The 16,244-nt window shown below is 36.5% G+C and overlaps 2 protein-coding genes across 2 annotated transcripts; both read right to left on the reverse strand.

The window, feature by feature from the left end:
• Window positions 1-3,100: 3,100 nt before the first annotated feature.
• Window positions 3,101-4,214, reverse strand: LOC128920445 (glutamate dehydrogenase, mitochondrial-like; the record flags this gene model as incomplete). Its single annotated transcript, XM_054227703.1, has 2 exons — window positions 3,101-4,019; window positions 4,086-4,214. Coding segments are annotated over 2 exons (531 nt in total), but the record flags the coding sequence as incomplete, so codon positions are not given.
• A 2,685-nt stretch (window positions 4,215-6,899) lies between these two features.
• LOC128920164 (glutamate dehydrogenase, mitochondrial-like) lies at window positions 6,900-7,388 on the reverse strand (the record flags this gene model as incomplete). Its single annotated transcript, XM_054226754.1, has 2 exons — window positions 6,900-7,193; window positions 7,260-7,388. Coding segments are annotated over 2 exons (423 nt in total), but the record flags the coding sequence as incomplete, so codon positions are not given.
• Window positions 7,389-16,244: the final 8,856 nt, after the last annotated feature.

Raw genomic sequence — 16,244 nt, forward strand, 5'->3', positions numbered from 1 at the left:
CACCCAACAAACTGCCCACTTTTTCGGTGGCTTTGGTATAGCCCTTGATTGATTTATTATTTTTTGCATAATACTCCATTAAGTCCTAAGTATATGAAGAAAATTAAAAAAATATTATCATGGAGATATTTATTTTCAATACGCCACATACCTTTGGATCAATGCCATTCTCATTTACTAGAGACACGTCAAATTCTTGAACACCGATCAGTTTGGCACCGGCTTCCACTACAAAAACGGATGCATGGGAACCGACATTGCCAAACCCTTGTACGATCACGGTTTTATCTTTCCAACCAGTCTTCCAGCCTAATAAATCCATCCAATCTTTATCCATAATAAAACATTCAGCCGCCTTAAATAGACCACGTCCCGTGGCGGCGGTGCGACCATTTATACCGCCTATTTCTACTGGCTTACCAGTCGTGATGGCCAATGCATCTACATCGTTATAGCCTAGAAGAACAATTTATTTGTCTATCAAGACGTTTTCTAATATTTCATAAAAAAAAATTACCAAAAGTTTTAATATATTGATCCACCAACCAACTCATCTCGCGTTGGCTGGTATTCACATCTGGTGCCGGTACATCTATACCCGGACCTATCATATTGCGACGTAATAGCTCCATTGTATAGCGACGCGTAATTGTTTGCAATTCTTGTGCAGTATACTTCTTCGGGTCGATACGTATGCCACCCTTGGAACCACCAAACGGTACATTCACGCAAGCCGTCTTAAACGCCATCAGATAAGCCAAAGCGCGTATCTCATCGGCGTCGACGTCCATGGCAAAACGTATGCCTACAAAAGAGGAACGGATATGATCAGTCAGTTATATATATCATGCTAGACATCAGCAGTTGAAGCATTGAAAAGGAAGAACATTTTCTTGATACCTTTGGATCAATGCCATTCTCATTTACTAGAGACACGTCAAATTCTTGAACACCGATCAGTTTGGCACCGGCTTCCACTACAAAAAACGGATGCATGGGAACCGACATTGCCAAACCCTTGTACGATCACGGTTTTATCTTTCCAACCAGTCTTCCAGCCTAATAAATCCATCCAATCTTTATCCATAATAAAACATTCAGCCGCCTTAAATAGACCACGTCCCGTGGCGGCGGTGCGACCATTTATACCGCCTATTTCTACTGGCTTACCAGTCGTGATGGCCAATGCATCTACATCGTTATAGCCTAGAAGAACAATTTATTTGTCTATCAAGACGTTTTCTAATATTTCATAAAAAAAAATTACCAAAAGTTTTAATATATTGATCCACCAACCAACTCATCTCGCGTTGGCTGGTATTCACATCTGGTGCCGGTACATCTATACCCGGACCTATCATATTGCGACGTAATAGCTCCATTGTATAGCGACGCGTAATTGTTTGCAATTCTTGTGCAGTATACTTCTTCGGGTCGATACGTATGCCACCCTTGGAACCACCAAACGGTACATTCACGCAAGCCGTCTTAAACGCCATCAGATAAGCCAAAGCGCGTATCTCATCGGCGTCGACGTCCATGGCAAAACGTATGCCTACAAAAGAGGAACGGATATGATCAGTCAGTTATATATATCATGCTAGACATCAGCAGTTGAAGCATTGAAAAGGAAGAACATTTTCTTGAAACACACAACTACATGCATATATTCTAGAAAATTCGTTGAGAAATTTTTTGAATATACCAGCTTTTCTAGAAAAATAATAGCCAATAATATAATTGAACCCACCGCCTTTGAGTGGTAATCTGTGTCTAGTGTGGTGTGCGCGATAGCCGGTGATTAGCTCGTAATTGCCATCACTTCTTATTATAGGGAAGGTAACTTCCAATAGATTTGTAGTGCAGCCCATCAATTTAAGCATGGCGGAAACACGTTGTTCACGCTGTTCCTTCTTCATGTAAGGATACTTTTCCAGCTCCTTTATCATCATCGGCTCCATTAGCTGAGCGGCCGAGTGATAATAATACTCAACCATGTGTGCAAATGGTGGGTCTTTGTCTTTATTGATTTTTTCCAAATGCTTGGGCATCACGTGCTTTTCACGCGTAGCCCCAAGTCCGGTCCAGTTTAAAACTGTCTTCGATAGTGAAGATCGTAAAAGTTTACCATTTAAAAGGAAGGACATATTGCCTTGCGATAATGCAATCCCAATTATGATTTTTTTTTGTGTGTTTTTGTAAGAAATTTTTTGCACTCACTTTTTCGGCAATTATTTTGGTATCCGCTGATTTTGTTGTATATTGTATATATACAATTGTATTACGAATATATAAATATTCCACAATATTCAGTAAGAAAATATTTTTTGTTTATTTATTATTTGCGTCAGGTTTTTTTTGTAATTATTTTCTTCGAGAACAAATTCAAATCGCTCCGTTCAACACAACTGTTCTTATGAAAATCTCAATATCAACTGAACTGAGAAAAATAAATTTGACAATATTGACTGTTTATGTTTTGAAGTTTTGATTTTTTCTGTTGAAAATATGTTAATGTTAATGTTTTTTTAATGTTAATTATTTTATTCTGGCAAAAATTTTGGATTTTGGGGATCGTAAAAAATGACGAATAATGCATAATAACCCCTACCCACTTACTACGCTATTTTTGGTGCATTTGGTGGATGGATTTTTGGTACCATTCACCACTTTTTTGGTGCATTTTGGTGCATTTGATGCATTGGCGCGTGGTGAAAACCCGATTTTTTCACGGCGCGCAAATGGGGTTATACAGGTCGTATGAGTACCATATTACCAAAAACAGAAAAACAGATATAAGGGTACCAAAAACAGAGGTAAGTGGGTAGGGGTTTTGTTTTTTAATTGTAAAACTGTTGCTGTCAAGAAGCCATTTTGTTTGTGTTTGTGTAAAGAAATATTTATTTAAAAATTGAAGAAAAATATACAAAAGGATATTACACTTTGGATCTTATAAATATATAAATGTAAAATGTGTAAAAATAAACAATCGCCTAGCGACTTCAGACGCATTCTGCAATTATTGCTGAGAAATGCCCTCCAATTCTAATGCTCGGAAAATCTTCGAAATCGAGTAAATAAAGGCGGCGGTGCGTAAATCATTGCAGTGGTGAATGCCACCAAAATTGGCGTAGTAAGTGGGTAGGGTTTTTTTTTTTAATTGTTAAACTGTTGCTGTCAAGAAGCCATTCTGTTTGTGTTTTTGTAAAGAAATATTTATTTAAAAATTTAAGAAAAATATACAAAAGGATATTACACTTTGGATCTTATAAATATATAAATGTAAAATTTGTAAAAATAAATAATCGCCAAGCGACTTCAGACACATTCTGTAATTATTGTTGAGAAATGCCCTCCATTTCTAAGGCTCGGAAAATCTTAGAAATCGAGTAAATAAAGGCAGCGGTGCGTAAATCATTGCAGAGACCGAATTCATTGGCCACAATCTTAATGCCTGCCCCCGCAGTTTCCATAACTGTTTGTAGTTCTGCGTCTACAATATCCGCCTCCTTCGTACAGTCTCTTATGAGCTTTAACTTTTTGTTTGGCTTGAACTTATCCTAAATAAATAAATTAAAAAAAATTCATATTAACAAATTAACTTATTTGCACGGTGGTCAAAGTTCACTTACCTCGCACTCATTCATGGAGTTAAAGATCTCGTTGATTATGGCTTTCTCGCGTTTAACATTCATTTTGCCATAAGATACATGATTGATATTCTTTAAGTACTCAAAGTAGGATACCGTTACACCGCCAGCATTGCAAAACAAATCCGGTATAATGAGTACATTCTTTTCACGTAATATTTCATCGGCAGCTGGCGTCGAAGGACCATTAGCGCCTTCTAAAATCATCTTGGCTTGTACACTGTTAGCATTTTCGACAGTGAGAACCTTTTGCGTAGAGCAAGGCATTAGTATATCGCATTTTTCACCCAACAAACTGCCCTCTTTTTCGGTGGCTTTGGTATAGCCCTTGATTGATTTATTATTTTTTGCATAATACTCCATTAAGTCCTAAGTATATGAAGAAAATTAAAAAAATATTATCATGGAGATATTTATTTTCAATACGCCACATACCTTTGGATCAATGCCATTCTCATTTACTAGAGACACGTCAAATTCTTGAACACCGATCAGTTTGGCACCGGCTTCCACTACAAAAACGGATGCATGGGAACCGACATTGCCAAACCCTTGTACGATCACGGTTTTATCTTTCCAACCAGTCTTCCAGCCTAATAAATCCATCCAATCTTTATCCATAATAAAACATTCAGCCGCCTTAAATAGACCACGTCCCGTGGCGGCGGTGCGACCATTTATACCGCCTATTTCTACTGGCTTACCAGTCGTGATGGCCAATGCATCTACATCGTTATAGCCTAGAAGAACAATTTATTTGTCTATCAAGACGTTTTCTAATATTTCATAAAAAAAAATTACCAAAAGTTTTAATATATTGATCCACCAACCAACTCATCTCGCGTTGGCTGGTATTCACATCTGGTGCCGGTACATCTATACCCGGACCTATCATATTGCGACGTAATAGCTCCATTGTATAGCGACGCGTAATTGTTTGCAATTCTTGTGCAGTATACTTCTTCGGGTCGATACGTATGCCACCCTTGGAACCACCAAACGGTACATTCACGCAAGCCGTCTTAAACGCCATCAGATAAGCCAAAGCGCGTATCTCATCGGCGTCGACGTCCATGGCAAAACGTATGCCTACAAAAGAGGAACGGATATGATCAGTCAGTTATATATATCATGCTAGACATCAGCAGTTGAAGCATTGAAAAGGAAGAACATTTTCTTGAAACACACAACTACATGCATATATTCTAGAAAATTCGTTGAGAAATTTTTTGAATATACCAGCTTTTCTAGAAAAATAATAGCCAATAATATAATTGAACCCACCGCCTTTGAGTGGTAATCTGTGTCTAGTGTGGTGTGCGCGATAGCCAGTGATTAGCTCGTAATTGCCATCACTTCTTATTATAGGGAAGGTAACTTCCAATAGATTTGTAGTGCAGCCCATCAATTTAAGCATGGCGGAAACACGTTGTTCACGCTGTTCCTTCTTCATGTAAGGATACTTTTCCAGCTCCTTTATCATCATCGGCTCCATTAGCTGAGCGGCCGAGTGATAATAATACTCAACCATGTGTGCAAATGGTGGGTCTTTGTCTTTATTGATTTTTTCCAAATGCTTGGGCATCACGTGCTTTTCACGCGTAGCCCCAAGTCCGGTCCAGTTTAAAACTGTCTTCGATAGTGAAGATCGTAAAAGTTTACCATTTAAAAGGAAGGACATATTGCCTTGCGATAATGCAATCCCAGTTATGATTTTTTTTGTGTGTTTTTGTAAGAAATTTTTTGCACTCACTTTTTCGGCAATTATTTTGGTATCCGCTGATTTTGTTGTATATTGTATATATACAATTGTATTACGAATATATAAATATTCCACAATATTCAGTAAGAAAATATTTTTTGTTTATTTATTATTTGCGTCAGGTTTTTTTTGTAATTATTTTCTTCGAGAACAAATTCAAATCGCTCCGTTCAACACAACTGTTCTTATGAAAATCTCAATATCAACTGAACTGAGAAAAATAAATTTGACAATATTGACTGTTTATGTTTTGAAGTTTTGATTTTTTCTGTTGAAAATATGTTAATGTTAATGTTTTTTTAATGTTAATTATTTTATTCTGGCAAAAATTTTGGATTTTGGGGATCGTAAAAAATGACGAATAATGCATAATAACCCCTACCCACTTACTACGCTATTTTTGGTGCATTTGGTGGATGGATTTTTGGTACCATTCACCACTTTTTTGGTGCATTTTGGTGCATTTGATGCATTGGCGCGTGGTGAAAAACCGATTTTTTCACGGCGCGCAAATGGGATTATACAGGTCGTATGAGTACCATATTACCAAAAACAGAAAAACAGATATAAGGGTACCAAAAACAGAGGTAAGTGGGTAGGGGTTTTGTTTTTTAATTGTAAAACTGTTGCTGTCAAGAAGCCATTTTGTTTGTGTTTGTGTAAAGAAATATTTATTTAAAAATTGAAGAAAAATATACAAAAGGATATTACACTTTGGATCTTATAAATATATAAATGTAAAATTTGTAAAAATAAATAATCGCCAAGCGACTTCAGACGCATTCTGTAATTATTGCTGAGAAATGCCCTCCAATTCTAATGCTCGGAAAATCTTCGAAATCGAGTAAATAAAGGCGGCGGTGCGTAAATCATTGCAGTGGTGAATGCCACCAAAATTGGCGTAGTAAGTGGGTAGGGGTTTTTTTTAATTGTTAAACTGTTGCTGTCAAGAAGCCATTCTGTTTGTGTTTTTGTAAAGAAATATTTATTTAAAAATTTAAGAAAAATATACAAAAGGATATTTGGATCTTATAAATATATAAATGTAAAATTTGTAAAAATAAATAATCGCCAAGCGACTTCAGACGCATTCTGTAATTATTGTTGAGAAATGCCCTCCATTTCTAAGGCTCGGAAAATCTTAGAAATCGAGTAAATAAAGGCAGCGGTGCGTAAATCATTGCAGAGACCGAATTCATTGGCCACAATCTTAATGCCTGCCCCCGCAGTTTCCATAACTGTTTGTAGTCCTGCGTCTACAATATCTGCCTCCTTCGTACAGTCTCTTATGAGCTTTAACTTTTTGTTTGGCTTGAACTTATCCTAAATAAATAAATTAAAAAAATTCATATTAACAAATTAACTTATTTGCACGGTGGTCAAAGTTCACTTACCTCGCACTCATTCATGGAGTTAAAGATCTCGTTGATTATGGCTTTCTCGCGTTTAACATTCATTTTGCCATAAGATACATGATTGATATTCTTTAAGTACTCAAAGTAGGATACCGTTACACCGCCAGCATTGCAAAACAAATCCGGTATAATGAGTACATTCTTTTTACGTAATATTTCATCGGCAGCTGGCGTCGAAGGACCATTAGCGCCTTCTAAAATCATCTTGGCTTGTACACTGTTAGCATTTTCGACAGTGAGAACCTTTTGCGTAGAGCAAGGCATTAGTATATCGCATTTTTCACCCAACAAACTGCCCTCTTTTTCGGTGGCTTTGGTATAGCCCTTGATTGATTTATTATTTTTTGCATAATACTCCATTAAGTCCTAAGTATATGAAGAAAATTAAAAAAATATTATCATGGAGATATTTATTTTCAATACGCCACATACCTTTGGATCAATGCCATTCTCATTTACTAGAGACACGTCAAATTCTTGAACACCGATCAGTTTGGCACCGGCTTCCACTACAAAAACGGATGCATGGGAACCGACATTGCCAAACCCTTGTACGATCACGGTTTTATCTTTCCAACCAGTCTTCCAGCCTAATAAATCCATCCAATCTTTATCCATAATAAAACATTCAGCCGCCTTAAATAGACCACGTCCCGTGGCGGCGGTGCGACCATTTATACCGCCTATTTCTACTGGCTTACCAGTCGTGATGGCCAATGCATCTACATCGTTATAGCCTAGAAGAACAATTTATTTGTCTATCAAGACGTTTTCTAATATTTCATAAAAAAAAATTACCAAAAGTTTTAATATATTGATCCACCAACCAACTCATCTCGCGTTGGCTGGTATTCACATCTGGTGCCGGTACATCTATACCCGGACCTATCATATTGCGACGTAATAGCTCCATTGTATAGCGACGCGTAATTGTTTGCAATTCTTGTGCAGTATACTTCTTCGGGTCGATACGTATGCCACCCTTGGAACCACCAAACGGTACATTCACGCAAGCCGTCTTAAACGCCATCAGATAAGCCAAAGCGCGTATCTCATCGGCGTCGACGTCCATGGCAAAACGTATGCCTACAAAAGAGGAACGGATATGATCAGTCAGTTATATATATCATGCTAGACATCAGCAGTTGAAGCATTGAAAAGGAAGAACATTTTCTTGAAACACACAACTACATGCATATATTCTAGAAAATTCGTTGAGAAATTTTTTGAATATACCAGCTTTTCTAGAAAAATAATAGCCAATAATATAATTGAACCCACCGCCTTTGAGTGGTAATCTGTGTCTAGTGTGGTGTGCGCGATAGCCGGTGATTAGCTCGTAATTGCCATCACTTCTTATTATAGGGAAGGTAACTTCCAATAGATTTGTAGTGCAGCCCATCAATTTAAGCATGGCGGAAACACGTTGTTCACGCTGTTCCTTCTTCATGTAAGGATACTTTTCCAGCTCCTTTATCATCATCGGCTCCATTAGCTGAGCGGCCGAGTGATAATAATACTCAACCATGTGTGTAAATGGTGGGTCTTTGTCTTTATTGATTTTTTCCAAATGCTTGGGCATCACGTGCTTTTCACGCGTAGCCCCAAGTCCGGTCCAGTTTAAAACTGTCTTCGATAGTGAAGATCGTAAAAGTTTACCATTTAAAAGGAAGGACATATTGCCTTGCGATAATGCAATCCCAGTTATGATTTTTTTTTGTGTGTTTTTGTAAGAAATTTTTTGCACTCACTTTTTCGGCAATTATTTTGGTATCCGCTGATTTTGTTGTATATTGTATATATACAATTGTATTACGAATATATAAATATTCCACAATATTCAGTAAGAAAATATTTTTTGTTTATTTATTATTTGCGTCAGGTTTTTTTTTGTAATTATTTTCTTCGAGAACAAATTCAAATCGCTCCGTTCAACACAACTGTTCTTATGAAAATCTCAATATCAACTGAACTGAGAAAAATAAATTTGACAATATTGACTGTTTATGTTTTGAAGTTTTGATTTTTTCTGTTGAAAATATGTTAATGTTAATGTTTTTTTAATGTTAATTATTTTATTCTGGCAAAAATTTTGGATTTTGGGGATCGTAAAAAATGACGAATAATGCATAATAACCCCTACCCACTTACTACGCTATTTTTGGTGCATTTGGTGGATGGATTTTTGGTACCATTCACCACTTTTTTGGTGCATTTTGGTGCATTTGATGCATTGACGCGTGGTGAAAAACCGATTTTTTCACGGCGCGCAAATGGGGTTATACAGGTCGTATGAGTACCATATTACCAAAAACAGAAAAACAGATATAAGGGTACCAAAAACAGAGGTAAGTGGGTAGGGGTTTTGTTTTTTAATTGTAAAACTGTTGCTGTCAAGAAGCCATTTTGTTTGTGTTTGTGTAAAGAAATATTTATTTAAAAATTGAAGAAAAATATACAAAAGGATATTACACTTTGGATCTTATAAATATATAAATGTAAAATGTGTAAAAATAAACAATCGCCTAGCGACTTCAGACGCATTCTGCAATTATTGCTGAGAAATGCCCTCCAATTCTAATGCTCGGAAAATCTTCGAAATCGAGTAAATAAAGGCGGCGGTGCGTAAATCATTGCAGTGGTGAATGCCACCAAAATTGGCGTAGTAAGTGGGTAGGGGGTTTTTTTTTTTAATTGTTAAACTGTTGCTGTCAAGAAGCCATTCTGTTTGTGTTTTTGTAAAGAAATATTTATTTAAAAATTTAAGAAAAATATACAAAAGGATATTACACTTTGGATCTTATAAATATATAAATGTAAAATTTGTAAAAATAAATAATCGCCAAGCGACTTCAGACGCATTCTGTAATTATTGTTGAGAAATGCCCTCCATTTCTAAGGCTCGGAAAATCTTAGAAATCGAGTAAATAAAGGCAGCGGTGCGTAAATCATTGCAGAGACCGAATTCATTGGCCACAATCTTAATGCCTGCCCCCGCAGTTTCCATAACTGTTTGTAGTCCTGCGTCTACAATATCCGCCTCCTTCGTACAGTCTCTTATGAGCTTTAACTTTTTGTTTGGCTTGAACTTATCCTAAATAAATAAATTAAAAAAATTCATATTAACAAATTAACTTATTTGCACGATGGTCAAAGTTCACTTACCTCGCACTCATTCATGGAGTTAAAGATCTCGTTGATTATGGCTTTCTCGCGTTTAACATTCATTTTGCCATAAGATACATGATTGATATTCTTTAAGTACTCAAAGTAGGATACCGTTACACCGCCAGCATTGCAAAACTAATCCGGTATAATGAGTACATTCTTTTTACGTAATATTTCATCGGCAGCTGGCGTCGAAGGACCATTAGCGCCTTCTAAAATCATCTTGGCTTGTACACTGTTAGCATTTTCGACAGTGAGAACCTTTTGCGTAGAGCAAGGCATTAGTATATCGCATTTTTCACCCAACAAACTGCCCTCTTTTTCGGTGGCTTTGGTATAGCCCTTGATTGATTTATTATTTTTTGCATAATACTCCATTAAGTCCTAAGTATATGAAGAAAATTAAAAAAATATTATCATGGAGATATTTATTTTCAATACGCCACATACCTTTGGATCAATGCCATTCTCATTTACTAGAGACACGTCAAATTCTTGAACACCGATCAGTTTGGCACCGGCTTCCACTACAAAAACGGATGCATGGGAACCGACATTGCCAAACCCTTGTACGATCACGGTTTTATCTTTCCAACCAGTCTTCCAGCCTAATAAATCCATCCAATCTTTATCCATAATAAAACATTCAGCCGCCTTAAATAGACCACGTCCCGTGGCGGCGGTGCGACCATTTATACCGCCTATTTCTACTGGCTTACCAGTCGTGATGGCCAATGCATCTACATCGTTATAGCCTAGAAGAACAATTTATTTGTCTATCAAGACGTTTTCTAATATTTCATAAAAAAATTACCAAAAGTTTTAATATATTGATCCACCAACCAACTCATCTCGCGTTGGCTGGTATTCACATCTGGTGCCGGTACATCTATACCCGGACCTATCATATTGCGACGTAATAGCTCCATTGTATAGCGACGCGTAATTGTTTGCAATTCTTGTGCAGTATACTTCTTCGGGTCGATACGTATGCCACCCTTGGAACCACCAAACGGTACATTCACGCAAGCCGTCTTAAACGCCATCAGATAAGCCAAAGCGCGTATCTCATCGGCGTCGACGTCCATGGCAAAACGTATGCCTACAAAAGAGGAACGGATATTATCAGTCAGTTATATATATCATGCTAGACATCAGCAGTTGAAGCATTGAAAAGGAAGAACATTTTCTTGAAACACACAACTACATGCATATATTCTAGAAAATTCGTTGAGAAATTTTTTGAATATACCAGCTTTTCTAGAAAAATAATAGCCAATAATATAATTGAACCCACCGCCTTTGAGTGGTAATCTGTGTCTAGTGTGGTGTGCGCGATAGCCGGTGATTAGCTCGTAATTGCCATCACTTCTTATTATAGGGAAGGTAACTTCCAATAGATTTGTAGTGCAGCCCATCAATTTAAGCATGGCGGAAACACGTTGTTCACGCTGTTCCTTCTTCATGTAAGGATACTTTTCCAGCTCCTTTATCATCATCGGCTCCATTAGCTGAGCGGCCGAGTGATAATAATACTCAACCATGTGTGCAAATGGTGGGTCTTTGTCTTTATTGATTTTTTCCAAATGCTTGGGCATCACGTGCTTTTCACGCGTAGCTCCAAGTCCGGTCCAGTTTAAAACTGTCTTCGATAGTGAAGATCGTAAAAGTTTACCATTTAAAAGGAAGGACATATTGCCTTGCGATAATGCAATCCCAGTTATGATTTTTTTTGTGTGTTTTTGTAAGAAATTTTTTGCACTCACTTTTTCGGCAATTATTTTGGTATCCGCTGATTTTGTTGTATATTGTATATATACAATTGTATTACGAATATATAAATATTCCACAATATTCAGTAAGAAAATATTTTTTGTTTATTTATTATTTGCGTCAGGTTTTTTTTTGTAATTATTTTCTTCGAGAACAAATTCAAATCGCTCCGTTCAACACAACTGTTCTTATGAAAATCTCAATATCAACTGAACTGAGAAAAATAAATTTGACAATATTGACTGTTTATGTTTTGAAGTTTTGATTTTTTCTGTTGAAAATATGTTAATGTTAATGTTTTTTTAATGTTAATTATTTTATTCTGGCAAAAATTTTGGATTTTGGGGATTGTAAAAAATGACGAATAATGCATAATAACCCCTACCCACTTACTACGCTATTTTTGGTGCATTTGGTGGATGGATTTTTGGTACCATTCACCACTTTTTTGGTGCATTTTGGTGCATTTGATGCATTGGCGCGTGGTGAAAAACCGATTTTTTCACGGCGCGCAAATGGGGTTATACAGGTCGTATGAGTACCATATTACCAAAAACAGAAAAACAGATATAAGGGTACCAAAAACAGAGGTAAGTGGGTAGGGGTTTTGTTTTTTAATTGTAAAACTGTTGCTGTCAAGAAGCCATTTTGTTTGTGTTTGTGTAAAGAAATATTTATTTAAAAATTGAAGAAAAATATACAAAAGGATATTACACTTTGGATCTTATAAATATATAAATGTAAAATGTGTAAAAATAAACAATCGCCTAGCGACTTCAGACGCATTCTGCAATTATTGCTGAGAAATGCCCTCCAATTCTAATGCTCGGAAAATCTTCGAAATCGAGTAAATAAAGGCGGCGGTGCGTAAATCATTGCAGTGGTGAATGCCACCAAAATTGGCGTAGTAAGTGGGTAGGGGTTTTTTTTTTAATTGTTAAACTGTTGCTGTCAAGAAGCCATTCTGTTTGTGTTTTTGTAAAGAAATATTTATTTAAAAATTTAAGAAAAATATACAAAAGGATATTACACTTTGGATCTTATAAATATATAAATGTAAAATTTGTAAAAATAAATAATCGCCAAGCGACTTCAGACGCATTCTGTAATTATTGTTGAGAAATGCCCTCCATTTCTAAGGCTCGGAAAATCTTAGAAATCGAGTAAATAAAGGCAGCGGTGCGTAAATCATTGCAGAGACCGAATTCATTGGCCACAATCTTAATGCCTGCCCCCGCAGTTTCCATAACTGTTTGTAGTCCTGCGTCTACAATATCCGCCTCCTTCGTACAGTCTCTTATGAGCTTTAACTTTTTGTTTGGCTTGAACTTATCCTAAATAAATAAATTAAAAAAATTCATATTAACAAATTAACTTATTTGCACGGTGGTCAAAGTTCACTTACCTCGCACTCATTCGTGGAGTTAAAGATCTCGTTGATTATGGCTTTCTCGCGTTTAACATTCATTTTGCCATAAGATACATGATTGATATTCTTTAAGTACTCAAAGTAGGATACCGTTACACCGCCAGCATTGCAAAACAAATCCGGTATAATGAGTACATTCTTTTTACGTAATATTTCATCGGCAGCTGGCGTCGAAGGACCATTAGCGCCTTTAAAATCATCTTGGCTTGTACACTGTTAGCATTTTCGACAGTGAGAACCTTTTGCGTAGAGCAAGGCATTAGTATATCGCATTTTTCACCCAACAAACTGCCCTCTTTTTCGGTGGCTTTGGTATAGCCCTTGATTGATTTATTATTTTTTGCATAATACTCCATTAAGTCCTAAGTATATGAAGAAAATTAAAAAAATATTATCATGGAGATATTTATTTTCAATACGCCACATACCTTTGGATCTATGCCATTCTCATTCACTAGAGACACGTCAAATTCTTGAACACCGATCAGTTTGGCACCGGCTTCCACTACAAAAACGGATGCATGGGAACCGACATTGCCAAACCCTTGTACGATCACGGTTTTATCTTTCCAACCAGTCTTCCAGCCTAATAAATCCATCCAATCTTTATCCATAATAAAACATTCAGCCGCCTTAAATAGACCACGTCCCGTGGCGGCGGTGCGACCATTTATACCGCCTATTTCTACTGGCTTACCAGTCGTGATGGCCAATGCATCTACATCGTTATAGCCTAGAAGAAGAATTTATTTGTCTATCAAGACGTTTTCTAATATTTCATAAAAAAAATTACCAAAAGTTTTAATATATTGATCCACCAACCAACTCATCTCGCGTTGGCTGGTATTCACATCTGGTGCCGGTACATCTATACCCGGACCTATCATATTGCGACGTAATAGCTCCATTGTATAGCGACGCGTAATTGTTTGCAATTCTTGTGCAGTATACTTCTTCGGGTCGATACGTATGCCACCCTTGGAACCACCAAACGGTACATTCACGCAAGCCGTCTTAAACGCCATCAGATAAGCCAAAGCGCGTATCTCATCGGCGTCGACGTCCATGGCAAAACGTATGCCTACAAAAGAGGAACGGATATTATCAGTCAGTTATATATATCATGCTAGACATCAGCAGTTGAAGCATTGAAAAGGAAGAACATTTTCTTGAAACACACAACTACATGCATATATTCTAGAAAATTCGTTGAGAAATTTTTTGAATATACCAGCTTTTCTAGAAAAATAATAGCCAATAATATAATTGAACCCACCGCCTTTGAGTGGTAATCTGTGTCTAGTGTGGTGTGCGCGATAGCCGGTGATTAGCTCGTAATTGCCATCACTTCTTATTATAGGGAAGGTAACTTCCAATAGATTTGTAGTGCAGCCCATCAATTTAAGCATGGCGGAAACACGTTGTTCACGCTGTTCCTTCTTCATGTAAGGATACTTTTCCAGCTCCTTTATCATCATCGGCTCCATTAGCTGAGCGGCCGAGTGATAATAATACTCAACCTTGTGTGCAAATGGTGGGTCTTTGTCTTTATTGATTTTTTCCAAATGCTTGGGCATCACGTGCTTTTCACGCGTAGCCCCAAGTCCGGTCCAGTTTAAAACTGTCTTCGATAGTGAAGATCGTAAAAGTTTACCATTTAAAAGGAAGGACATATTGCCTTGCGATAATGCAATCCCAGTTATGATTTTTTTTTGTGTGTTTTTGTAAGAAATTTTTTGCACTCACTTTTTCGGCAATTATTTTGGTATCCGCTGATTTTGTTGTATATTGTATATATACAATTGTATTACGAATATATAAATATTCCACAATATTCAGTAAGAAAATATTTTTTGTTTATTTATTATTTGCGTCAGGTTTTTTTTTGTAATTATTTTCTTCGAGAACAAATTCAAATCGCTCCGTTCAACACAACTGTTCTTATGAAAATCTCAATATCAACTGAACTGAGAAAAATAAATTTGACAATATTGACTGTTTATGTTTTGAAGTTTTGATTTTTTCTGTTGAAAATATGTTAATGTTAATGTTTTTTTAATGTTAATTATTTTATTCTGGCAAAAATTTTGGATTTTGGGGATCGTAAAAAATGACGAATAATGCATAATAACCCCTACCCACTTACTACGCTATTTTTGGTGCATTTGGTGGATGGATTTTTGGTACCATTCACCACTTTTTTGGTGCATTTTGGTGCATTTGATGCATTGACGCGTGGTGAAAAACCGATTTTTTCACGGCGCGCAAATGGGGTTATACAGGTCGTATGAGTACCATATTACCAAAAACAGAAAAACAGATATAAGGGTACCAAAAACAGAGGTAAGTGGGTAGGGGTTTTGTTTTTTAATTGTAAAACTGTTGCTGTCAAGAAGCCATTTTGTTTGTGTTTGTGTAAAGAAATATTTATTTAAAAATTGAAGAAAAATATACAAAAGGATATTACACTTTGGATCTTATAAATATATAAATGTAAAATGTGTAAAAATAAACAATCGCCTAGCGACTTCAGACGCATTCTGCAATTATTGCTGAGAAATGCCCTCCAATTCTAATGCTCGGAAAATCTTCGAAATCGAGTAAATAAAGGCGGCGGTGCGTAAATCATTGCAGTGGTGAATGCCACCAAAATTGGCGTAGTAAGTGGGTAGGGTTTTTTTTTTTAATTGTTAAACTGTTGCTGTCAAGAAGCCATTCTGTTTGTGTTTTTGTAAAGAAATATTTATTTAAAAATTTAAGAAAAATATACAAAAGGATATTACACTTTGGATCTTATAAATATATAAATGTAAAATTTGTAAAAATAAATAATCGCCAAGCGACTTCAGACGCATTCTGTAATTATTGTTGAGAAATGCCCTCCATTTCTAAGGCTCGGAAAATTTTAGAAATCGAGTAAATAAGGGCAGCGGTGCGTAAATCATTGCAGAGACCGAATTCATTGGCCACAATCTTAATGCCTGCCCCCGCAGTTTCCATAACTGTTTGTAGTCCTGCGTCTACAATATCCACCTCCTTCGTACAGT

This window comes from Zeugodacus cucurbitae, chromosome 3 (genome assembly GCF_028554725.1).
Source record: "Zeugodacus cucurbitae isolate PBARC_wt_2022May chromosome 3, idZeuCucr1.2, whole genome shotgun sequence".
Classification (NCBI taxonomy): domain Eukaryota; kingdom Metazoa; phylum Arthropoda; class Insecta; order Diptera; family Tephritidae; genus Zeugodacus; species Zeugodacus cucurbitae.